This window comes from Hyperoodon ampullatus (genome assembly GCF_949752795.1).
Source record: "Hyperoodon ampullatus genome assembly, chromosome: 5".
NCBI classification, from domain to species: Eukaryota; Metazoa; Chordata; class Mammalia; order Artiodactyla; family Ziphiidae; genus Hyperoodon; species Hyperoodon ampullatus.
In genome coordinates, this window is record NC_136918.1 from 78,223,679 (window position 1) to 78,236,360 (window position 12,682).

The following is a 12,682-nucleotide window of genomic DNA, read 5'->3' on the forward strand; positions in this document are numbered from 1 at the left end:
TATCCATTCAGCATAAAATTTTAAAAACTTGCTACCTAGTTAAGCTGCTGAAACCAAAGACAAAGAGACAGAGAGAAAATCTTAAATGCAGCAAGCTTTTAAATTTGAGAGCTGACTTCTCGGTTGAAACAATGGAGGCCAGAAGAAGATGGTATTTTCAAATAAACAAAAGAAAATAGGGGCTTCCCTGGTGGCGCAGTGGTTGAGAGTCCGCCTGCCGATGCAGGGGACGCAGGTTCGTGCCCCGGTCTGGGAAGATCCCACATGCTGCGGAGCAGCTGGGCCCGTGAGCCATGGCCACTGAGCCTGCGCGTCCGGAGCCTGTGCTCCACAATGGGAGAGGCCACAACAGTGACAGGCCCGCGTACCGCAAAAAAAAAAAAAAAAAAAAAGAAAATAAATGCTAACCAAGAATTCTATATGCAATACAAAATAAATCTTCAGAAACAAAGGTCAAATGAAGACATTTTCAGACCAAAGTAAAAAAACAAACCCCAAACAAGAGAATTTGTTGTAAGCCAACCTACACAAAACACACACACACACACACGCACACGCACACAGACACCACACACACACTGACTCTTTCTCTCTCTCAAGGATGCTCTTTAGACAGAAGAAAAATGATCACAGATGGAAGACTGAAGATTAAGGAAAGAATGAACAGCAACAAAATGGAAATATGAGAGTGAATCTAAATGAATATTGACTGTAAAATAACAATAAAAATGTGTCTTGGGCAGTTTAAAATATATGATAATAATAGCACAAGTATGGTAGAGGCTTAAATGGAGTGAAAGGGTTCTAAGGACCTTGGACAGTCCTGGAAGAGGTAAAAGTTCTAATTTATAATAGATGTTAATAAGTGAAGAGTACATTCTGTACTTTCTAGGGTAACCACTAAATAGTAAAAGAGACTATAACTACCAAGCTAATAAAGGGGGAAAAAAGAGTAGTAAAAAATCCTTAATCCAGAAGAAGGTAAGAAAGAAGAGAAAAAGGATAGACTGCACTGGAAAAAAATAAAAACCAATAGTAAGGTGGTAGATCTAGACTCAAATTTATCAATAATTACATTAACTGCAAATGGACTAAATACTCCCATTAAAACACAAAGATTATCAGACTGAATTAAAGAAAAAATGATATGGTACTTATAAGAGGTGTACCTCAAGAAAGTTTGAAAGTAAAAAAATGCAAAAAGATATACCATGCCAATACAAGTGAAGAAAAAGCTGGTGCAACTAATAGGCTTTAAGGCAAAAAAGCATTACCAGAAAAAAACAATAATACTTCCTACAGATGAAAGGTTCAATTCATTAGTCGATACTACAATTCTAGATTTATGTGCACCTAATTACACAGTCTTAAAATATATAAAGAAAATATTGACAGAAATAAAAGGGAGAAATAGACAAATTTAAAATAATTGTGTAGGATCTTAACACACCTCTCTCAGTAACTGATAGAAGAAGCTGACAAAAATGAGTAAGGAATAGAAGATGTGAAACACACAATTAATAGAATTGATCTAGTTGACATATATAAAACACCACACTCAAGAATTATAGAAAACAGTTCACCAAAAATTGGGTCAACAAATTTGAAAATACTTAAATCATAGTATATCCTTATGAGCACATTTATGCAATTTAGTTAGGAATTAAAAAAAAAAGAACTAGAGGATCTTCCACAGGTTGTAGATTAAGAAATGTCCTTTTAAATAACTCTGGAAACTAGAAAATATCTTAAATTCAATAATAATGAAAATACAGAATGTATGGAATGCAGCTAAATCTGTGTTTAAAAGGACATAAATAGCCTTAAAATGCATGTATTAGGGAAGAAAAGCTAAAAATCAAGGATGTAAGCATTCATATTAAAAAGTTAGAAAAATGAAAGCAAAGTGACTTCACTCAAGAAAACAGAATAGAAAAAAATTAAGATAAAATCAAAAATTGATGAAATAAAAAATAAGCTTTCATTAAAGAGCTACTGGTGAAATTATTCAAGGAAAAAAATGAGAAAGAAGATACAGAAAATCAATATCTGGAATGATACAGTGACTTACCTTGGAGACCTAATAAAATCATACAATGAAGAACTTATTACCATAAATTTGAAAACTGAGCTGGAGTGGACAAATTCTAGAAAGGTATAATTTCTTAAACTGACACAATAATAAGTAGAAAATCTGAATAATTTTATAACTATTAAAGAAATTGAATTCATATCACAAAGAAAACTAGATGGCTTCATCAGCGAATTCTACCAAATATTTAGGGAAAAACAAAAGCCCCAAACCACTAAACTTACATAAACTCTTCCAATAATAGAAAAAGAGGAAACACTTCAGAAGTTGCTTTCTCAGACTAGCAAAACCTTGACACTAAAATTGAAATGGCAGTAAAGATGCTCAACATCACTAATTATTAGAGAAATGCAAATCAAAACTACAATGAGGTTATCACCTCACACCAGTCAGAATACCCATTATCAAAAAATCTAGAAACAATAAATGCTGGAAAGGGTGTGGTGAAAAGGGAAACCTCCTGCACTGTTTGCGGGAACGTAAACTGATACAGCCACTATGGAGAACAGTATGGAGGTTCCTTCAAAAACTAAAAGTAGAACTACCATATGACCCAGCAATCCCACTACTGGGCATATATCCAGAGAAAACCATAATTCAAAAAGAGTCATGGGGCTTCCCTGGTGGCGCAGTGGTTGAGAGTCCGCCTGCCGATGCAGGGGACACGGGTTCGTGCCCTGGTCCGGGAAGATCCCACATGCCGCGGAGCGGCTAGGCCCGTGAGCCATGGCCGCTGAGCCTGCGTGTCCGGAGCCTGTGCTCCGCAACGGGAGAGGCCACAACAGTGAGAGGCCTGCATACCGCAAAAAAAAAAAAAAAACCCAAAAAGAGTCATGTACCACAGTGTTCATTGCAGCACTACTGACAATAGCCAGGACATGGAAGCAACCTAAATGTCCACTGACAGATGAATGAATAAAGAAGATGTGGCACATATATACAATGGAATATTACTCAGCCATAAAAAGAAACGAAATTAAGCTATTTGTAATGAGGTGGATGGACCTAGAGTGTGTCATACAGAGTGAAGTAAGTCAGAAAGAGAAAGACAAATACTGTATGCTGACACATATATATGGAATTTAAGAAAAAAAATGTCATGAAGAACATAGGGGTAAGACAGGAATAAAGACACAGACCTACTAGAGAATGGACTTGAGGATATGGGGAGGGGGAAGGGTAAGCTGTGACAAAGCGAAAGAGCGGCAATAAAAATAAATAAATAAATAAATAAATAAATAAAATAAAAATATGAACCATATTTTCCTGTTTCTTTGTATGTCTAATTTTTTAAAAACTGTATACTATACATTGTGGGTGATACAATATCGAGATTCTGGATAATTTTATCTTTCTATAAAATAGTTCATTTTTGTGTTAGTAGGCCATTCAATTACCTTGAACTTGCGTAAGCTTGATTTTGTGCTTTATTAGGGAAGAATATTAGAAACCAAGTTGTTTCCCAAGCTCCTTTCACCTGGCAGGACTCAATCTCCAAATTATCCCCTCTGCAAATTTTTTTTTTTTTTGCGGTACGTGGGCCTCTCACTGTTGTGGCCTCTCCCATTACGGAGCACAGGCTCCAGACGCGCAGGCTCAGCGGCCATGGCTCACGGGCCTAGCCGCTCCGCGGCATATGGGATCTTCCCGGACCGGGGCACAAACCCGTGTCCCCTGCATCGGCAGGCGCACTCTCAACCACTGCGCCACCAGGGAAGCCCCCCTCTGCAAATTTTTGTCAGGGCTTGGTTTTAGGCTTTGTTCATGGTGGGTCTAAGTAGAATAGGCCTTACTCTACCTAGGGTATGGCCCTTGATTCTAAAGTTTGTCCTTTCTGGTGTCTCAGCAGAAGCCTAAGATATTAACAAGGTGTTAACGAGGTCATACCACTCTGGCTGGGCCAGAACTCCAAGGGTCCTGCACTGCCTGCCCTCTACTATATTTGTTCTGCTTTCCACCCCACAACAGTCTCTCTAATAAGTCTCTGGTAGCTTTGCCCTTTACATGTTTCTGTTTATTAGCATCAGTCATCATACCCAAATAAATGTGAAATTCATGGTGGTTAACAAAATCCAGGAAGAAAATCAATATTATTTATAACTATTTCATAAGGATCTTCCTTTTGCAGCAATGACACAGAATAACGTTTTACCTAGGCCTTGAAGCTAAAAGTAAGAACAAGTAGACAATATTTATAATTTTAGTGAACTAAAAATACCTACAAGATATAAAGAAATAAAATGCTTACTTGGCTGACATGCACTGGTGTTAAAATTAAGTCCAGAACTCCAGACCAGCCAGCAAATACGCCAAGTGGTATGGCATATGCTAAAGCAATCATCAAAAATCTCAAATTGCTGTAAAAGAGGAGTAAAAGAAAACATTATTACAAATTCAAAATCTAGAGTTTAAACTCTTACTCATAGAAAAGTAAGTCATTTTGCAATTGGGACACCAGAATCAGAAATAGAAAATATTTGTCAGTTTCTTAATAAATTCCTTAAATTTTTTATATTTATAAGAATAATCTTTTTGTTCATATTGTTTAAAAATTTCAATGTTTATTATACAGATGAATTACTAACATTATTTCCTAGAATGAGTAGGCAGATTCAGAATTTTTTTTAAAAAAGCTCCTATTTGAAAGGATAAATTACTGTTTCTTCTGATGAACAAGGTGGAGGGAAAAAAAGATTAAAGGTGAATGGTTAAACAAACTGTGTACATCCATACCATGGAATACTACTGAGCAGTAAAAAGGAATAACTACCAGTACACAAAACAACCTGGATGACTCTCCAGAGAATTATGGTGGGTGAAAAAAGCTAACTCCAAAATTTTCTTTACTGTATGACTCAATTTATATAAAGTTCTTGAAGTGACATTATAGTAACTGGAAAGAGATTAGTGGTTGCCAGGGGTTAAGGAGTAGAGTGGGAGGGAAGTAGGTGTGGCTATAAAAGGGTAACTGGAGGGAGCCTTGTGATGATGGAAATGTTCTATATCTTTACTATATCAATGTCAATTTTCTGGTTGTGATATTGCACTGTAGTTTTCTAAGATGGTATCATTAGAGGAAACTGGGTAAAGGGTCCATGTTATTTCTTCGTATTATTCTTTACAACTGCATGTGAATCTATAATTATCTCAAAATGAAGTTTAATTTAAAAATGTAATAAAAATTAGATACCATTAACAATTCTTTAAAAAATGTGAACTATAAAGTATCTAGGCATAAACGAGGAAGACCCAAGACCTATATGGGTGGGAGGGGGTGAAGCACATAAGGGCACAGAAGATGATTTAAATAAATGGAGACAGAGTCTATGCTGTCAATTCACCCCAAACTAATTCATGATTCAACACAATTACAATTAAAATTCCAGTTGAATTTTTTTTAGAAACTTATGAAATTTGCTCCAAAGTTCATATGGGAAAATAAAAGTCCTCAGAAAACTAACTCATTCTTTAAAAATATGAAAAAGGAAGCCCTTGTCCTGACAGATATTAAGACAAACTGCACTAATAAATTAGTATGCACTAATAAATTAATACTAATAAAATTAGTATGGTATTAGCTCAAGAACAAAGAGAGCAATGAAGGAAAAAAGAAAGCTAAGACACAGAAACTCAATCTACAATAAAGGCAGCACTACAAAAATCAAAGGGCTAAGGATTGTTTAGTGAATGGTACTAGTTCACTTTATGGAGGGAAAAAAGAAAACCCTGTATCATTAGTTAACACCATACACCAAGGTGGATTCTAGGTGGGATGAAAACCTAAATGTGAAAGAAAAAACCAGAAAGTTGATAAATAAGGAATTAATTGACAAAATTAGTAGACAGATAACAGAATGCAAATAGAAATTTGACTTTTTAAAATCAACAGGGAACTTATATCTAGAATATGTAAATCATTAAGGAAAAGAAACTACCACTGAGAAATTGGCAGAAGAGGAATTTACAGTAGATGGAAACCTAAATGGCAAACAACCACATGAGTCTCAAATTTATCAATAACCAGAAAATGCAAATTAAACAAAAGATATATTTCTTTATACCCATTAGACTAGTGAAAATTAGAAAGATGGATAATGCCAAGTTTGGTAAGCATATAGGGAAATGGGCACTGTGGATGGAAGTATAGACAAATGCAGGCATTTTTTTTAGAGCAATTTGGCAATACTTGGCAAATTAAGCTTAAAATAGCTTATGACCCAGCAATCTTGTGGGGTCTGTTTTCCAAAGAATTCTTAGGTCTATGGTGATGTGCAGGATGTCACTGCAGTGTTATTTGTGGTGACAATGAGTTGGAGGCAATCTGAGTACACAATGGAAGTGGGTATACAAAACGCAATGGTTTCATACCATGGAGTACAAAGAACTAAGTGTACACATAGCACAGGGATACATCTTGAAAATAGAACACTAATATCACAAAATAAGAGCTATCCAGATATCATGTGCCTACTGATGGAAGAAGGTAGCATCACCCATGAAGTAGTCTTGTAAAACCAAAACCAAAACCAAAACCTGAATCAGAACATAGCTCTAGCTAACAATTTATAGGAAATACAAAGGGCAGAGGAACTTGGCAAAGTACTACAAAGAGGCAATCAACAAAATCCAGATCTTGGAGACAAGAGAGCTGGTTCCTCAACAAATAAATTACAAGGGAAACAGAGAGATGGAAAGGAAACCTACAGATTATAAGGCATTTGAGCCAACTGCAATGCGTGGACCTAATCTAGATCCTGATTCAAACAAATTGTTAAAAAAAAAAAAAAACTTATGACATTTATGAGACAGCTGGAAATTGAAACACTGATTTGACAGTAGCAAACTACTGCTAAAACGTTTTTAGTGTGACAATAATGGTACCATATTTATGTTAAAAAGTGTCCCTATCTTTTTAACATATACATACTGAAATGTTTATGGGTGAAATGATTTGTCATTTGGGATTTGCTTCATGATACAGGAAGGGGAGAATTGGGTACAGTACAAATGAAACAATATTGGTCATAAATTGGTAATTGTTGATATTGGGTTATGGGGATACAGATGTTATACTATTCTACCTTTGTATTTCCAAAATGAAAAGTAATTTAAAAAACCACGTAGTGTTTAGTGAAAAAAAGTCAAACAGAATGAGATACATAATGTGCCATCATTTAGATAAATTAAACACAGAGAGGCATACAAAACAATACAAATGTCGTAAAGCACAAAGAGATACACATCAAATGCGTTTGAGAGGTATCCTAGGTAGGGAGAAGGGAATGGGAGTGAGAAATATAAATAAAAGAATGAATGAATAAATAAATGAATAAATGTGTTCATGTATCCTGTTCATGTATCCTGAAGTAAGGAACACGTTCAACTCAACTCTCCACTCTTGAAGTCTAAAAGGCAAAAACAACAACCACCATCCTCAAACATTAAACTGATACATAAAGGGAGAAAAATGTTTACATTAGGTTACACAGGTTAAACGCATATTAAGTGATGGGAATCATATGGACAGTAAATAAATAATTGTGGTGGAAACTTTGGAGCATAACCACTGATTTTTTTTTCTGCCCAGACAATGGAATTAGAATCTAGAGAAGCAGTTTTCTGATTAATCCAGGAAGTAATGATATCAGGAGTTCTTTGAAGGACCAGGGAAAATTACACATGTAGGTTAGGGGAATGGAGCGTGGCAGGCCCAAAGAACTCCCCTGGAAAGCCCAAAGTAGAAGCAGGCAATCCTGCACAATAAACGAATGAATGTGGGAAGAGACAAAGGAATGTTAGGCATTAGTGTAAAGGGTTTTTAATAGAGAAGAAAGATCTTACACTCTATAGTTTGAACAGAGAATAAAGATCTTGACTCTAGGGTAATTAGAAGCAAACACAGGGTATATTGTGGTCAAAGTGATCATTTTAAGTTGTTTTTTCCTTGTCAGAACAATCTTTTACATAACTCCTTACCTTAAAACCCTAGTTACTCCTCATTTCCCACAGAATAGTCCAAAATTATTAGTATGGCGTAATCTGACCCTAACCTACCTCTCTAGCCTTACCTATTGCTCTCTAACCTCTAGCTCTGCATGGAGAAAAATTTAGTTAAATAGCATCTTAAAAAAAAAAGTATCATTTTAACTCTCATCTTACAAATATGTTCTACTGATCACAATTCAACTGAACTAACATTATTTTTTTGCCTATCATGTGGAAGGCAATTTACTAGCTGCTACAGAGATGTGGTTTTCAAAAACTTTTTACTGTACTCCAGAGTAAGAAATATCCTACCTACCAATATTCAGTACATAAATACTGATACAAAAGTATCACAAAAATATGTATCATTACTATAGGAGATGCAATAATATTTTCTATTCTTTTTTATTCCATTCTACTTTTGTAAACAAAAAAAGGTGGTCAACCCTCTAAATTGGTTGGCTATGAATCAAAGTTTGAAAAACAATGTTACATAGCTATGCTGTCTAACATGGTAGCCACTAGTCAAATGTGGCTACTGAGCACTTGAAATGTGACTAGTGCAAGTAAAGAATTAATTTTTAATTTTACTTCATTTTAATTAATTAAAATCCAATTTAAAAACAGAAACAGTGAAAAGTATTTTTCCATTAAACACAACTTTATTTTTTTGGCAGAAGTACATTTCACTTTAACTGCTGCATTGGGTAAGATATTACTGTAGTGTACACATGGTAGCATACGTTGCTTCTAGTATTATAACCCGTCACTGATCTTCTTGGTGTCAATGAACTAACTCAGTTCTAATTATTTTTTACACACTGATATAACATTGTAATTTGCTTATGAATATTTTATGCAGGAATTAAAATACGAGATGAAGTATGTCGCAAATTTCACAATGAATGGTAGATGCAACTTATTGCAGCAGAGTAAAATTGATGTCTGTTACGGAAAAAAAATTTTAGGATAATTAAGTGGATAATATTAAGGGACATGTTCAACAATTACACAATAAATTTTATAAGAAGTTTCTTCTTAAAGTCAAAAAAGAATCAAGAAGATTAGTTGTCTGAAATCTAAATTAAATGTTCAACAAACATTTTTAAACAATTTTTAACAGATCTAAGCTTGTACTTTTGGTCAGCTATAAAATGGTTTGGATTCCTGCACAAGAAGAAAAACATTTTTTGGTAAAATAAATTGTTCTTTTAGCTATGGAAGTTTTGTTTAAAATTACGAAGAGAAAAAAATGTATTTTACGGAAGTTTCAATTAAGCCCCAAACAATTGCCTGTAGAATATAAGACCTTTCAAATAATATCAAAGATGTATTGATTCAAAATTTGAAAAATTGCAGGTAGTTATTTTTAACTTTAGATAAATAGTGCAATATGGGAGACACTGCTCAATGAAAACTGTTTTAATTGTAAATTTAATGAAATCTAAATGCAGACCAAGTATTTCTAATGCAAATTTAGCATCTAAATTGAGATGTGCTGTAAGTATAAAATACGCACTGGATTTCAAAGATTTTCTATGAATAAAAGAATGTAAAGTATCTCATTAATAATTCTGAATACTGATTACATGTGGAAATAATACTTGAGATATACTGAGTTAAATAAAATATGCTATTAAAATTAATTTTACCTGTTTCTTTCTACTTTTTTTAAATAAGGCTGCTAGAAGATTTAAAATTACACATGTGGCTCCCATTATATTCCTATCAGACATTATTAATATATAGGATACAAAGATAGTTCTTGACCACAAGGAACTTACCATCTGGTGGGAGAGGAAGACTAGAAAAGAAAGAACTAACTAGGGAGAGTTGTTGATGAATCAATAAAAACTCATCACAACTAACGGGAGAAAAAAATCCAAAACATAAGTTGTAGTGGCCCAATTACAAATCATAATCATCAGAAATGGTCTATATATCCAAAGAATCAAATTCAGTACTGGGCCTTCAAGCATTTGAAGCCTTCAAGCGTAGAATTTAATCTAATTACATTTAAGTTGTACCAATAAAATAAAGTAAAATTAGAAATTAAATTTCTAAAAATATGATCCCACTGGAGGTTCAAGATGATTGTCTATTTTAATCTGTATCAAGAAATACATAATGAATAAAAATAATTTGCATATTAGGAAAAATATAATAAACACATAAAACACATGATTTCACAGATACTATTATATGATGTTTCCTTATAAAAGAAAATTATTTAAACAAAAGGTTTGATTTTTAAGATATGGGTGGTATATAGAGAAGGCAAAAACTATAGAGGTTTTTGCTTTGGGCAATTTTTTTTTCACGGTACACGGGCGTCTCACTGCTGTGGCCTCCCGCTGAGGAGCACAGGCTCCAGACGCGCAGGCTCAGTGGCCATGGCTCACGGACCCAGCTGCTCCGCGGCATGTGGGCTCCTCCAGGACCGGGGCACAAACCCGTGTCCCCTGAATCGGCAGGTGGACTCTCAACCACTGTGCTACCAGGGAAGCCCCGCTTTGGGCAATTTTAATTTTTTAATTTAATTTAATTTAATTTTGTTTCTATTTATTTTATTTTATTTTTTAACATCTTTATTGGAGTATAATTGCTTTACAATGCTGTGTTAGTTTCTGCTGTATAACAAAGTGAATCAGCTATACATATACATATATCCCCATATCTCCTCCTTGCATCTCCCTCCCACCCTCCCTATCCCACCCCTCTAGGGGGACACAAAGCACTGAGCTGATCTCCCTGTGCTATGCGGCTGCTTCCCACTAGCTATCTATTTTACATTTGGTAGTGTATATATGTTAGTGCCACTCTCTCACTTCGTCCTAGGTTATCCTTCCCCCTCCCCGTGTCCTCAAGTCCATTCTCTACATCTGCATCTTTATTCCTGTCCTGGGCAATTTTTAAAGATAGATTTCTGATAGGAAATCTCTCTAAAATATATATATATATATATATATATATATATATATATATTTTTTTTTTTTTTTTGCGGTACGTGGGCCTCTCACTGTTGTGGCCTCTCCCATTGCGGAGCACAGGCTCCGGACGCGCAGGCTCAGTGGCCATGGCTCATGGGCCTAGCTGCTCCATGGCACGTGGGATCCTCCCGGACCGGGGCACGAACCCATGTCCCCTGCATCAGCAGGCGGACTCCCAACTACTGCGCCACCAGGGAAGCCCTCTCTAAAATATTTAACCAATATTTTATCAATTATTTACAACCTGATTAGTAGGTTGTTGAAAAACTACTATCTTAAATTATCTTAGATAAATGTGGAATTATCTTCAAGGTGCTAGTCAAAACCACTAAGTGATTTTAAGTATATTTACCTTAATAATCTACAAAAGCTCCGCCGATAACTCAGCCTCTGGCTAGCTGCAGCAACACTGGGAGGAAGAGGAGGTCGTGGTGGGAAATAAGCTAGAGTTGCAGAAAATAGTAAGCAGACAACTCCAAACTCTGAAAAAAAAAAAAAGTAAGATGTTAATCAAACAACACAAAAAGTTCAATATCTCAAGTATCTATGTAACAGATATTTATTGCGCATCAATGAAGCTTTAGATATATAAAGATAAGCAAAATATAGTACTTGCCTAGCCAAAATAGCTCAGTATTGTGAGAAAGACTGATACATAAAAATATAACTTTTAGGGGCTTCACTGGTGGTGCAGTGGTTGAGAGTCCGCCTGCCGATGCAGGGGACACGGGTTCGTGCCCCGGTCCAGGAAGATCCCACATGCCGCAGAGCAGCTAGGCCCGTGAGCCATGGCCACTGAGCCTGCGTGTCTGGAGCCTGTGCTCTCACAACAGTGAGAGGCCCGCATACCACAAAAGACTGTCTAATAAGCATGACTGTCTAATAAGCATGGTCCTAAGAGATAAAGAATATAATAGAAAATTGGTAAGAACAGAATAGGAGAACGTTTGTTTGGTCAATGACAGGATATTCTGATGCACTGTGTAGGACAGACTCAATTTATAGGCTACAAGGGAAATCTGAACAAAACAGGAAAGCATCCAAAAAAGAAAAAAAAAAAGAAAGAAAGAAACCAGGAGACAGAGAGCAAAATTTAACAAACGCAAGACTGGCTAATGTAGGCTATTAAACAATCAGAAGTAAAATGAACATCTGAACAATCTTAGGTTGGCACCATTACAGAAGGAAAGGTTCCTAGGAGTCCTGATCATTCCATCCAGAGTTCTGGCACATGGAAACTCCAGCTTTTAACTGTGCCCAATTTAGTAGAAAAGCATGACTCTAGTAGAAAAGTCAGGAAGCCTTGGAGTATAGACCTATCCATGCCATTAATTAACTTATAAATTGAATGAATCCCTTACTCTTTCTGGGACAATAAAGGAAATGGATTAAGTGATTTCTAGAGATCCTTTCAGTAGGATAATTTTAATTCTAGGGCTATATTCTTAACAAAAGGTACAATATTTCTATAAGACACTTAACCACAGATAATGTCTTTATTCTTTGACAATCTGAGGAACAAGTAGTAAATGAATTGCCTTATAGTCCTTTTAATTATTAGTAACAATGAATGAGCATCTTCCATATGCTTATTGGCCATTTGTATTTCTTCTGT

The 12,682-nt window shown here is 35.4% G+C and overlaps 1 protein-coding gene across 1 annotated transcript in view; it reads right to left on the reverse strand.

Moving 5' to 3' along the window:
* SLC49A4 (solute carrier family 49 member 4) overlaps positions 1 to 12,682 on the reverse strand; it is a gene marked incomplete at its 3' end in the record, with an annotated part of 94,912 nt that overhangs the window by 41,739 nt on the left and 40,491 nt on the right. Inside the window, exons 4-5 of the mRNA XM_079704640.1 lie at positions 11,420 to 11,549; positions 4,341 to 4,449 (exon numbers count right to left, since the gene is read on the reverse strand). Of these exons, the coding sequence (XP_079560766.1) occupies positions 4,341 to 4,449; positions 11,420 to 11,549 (239 nt within the window). The remainder of the gene's footprint in view (positions 1 to 4,340; positions 4,450 to 11,419; positions 11,550 to 12,682) is intronic.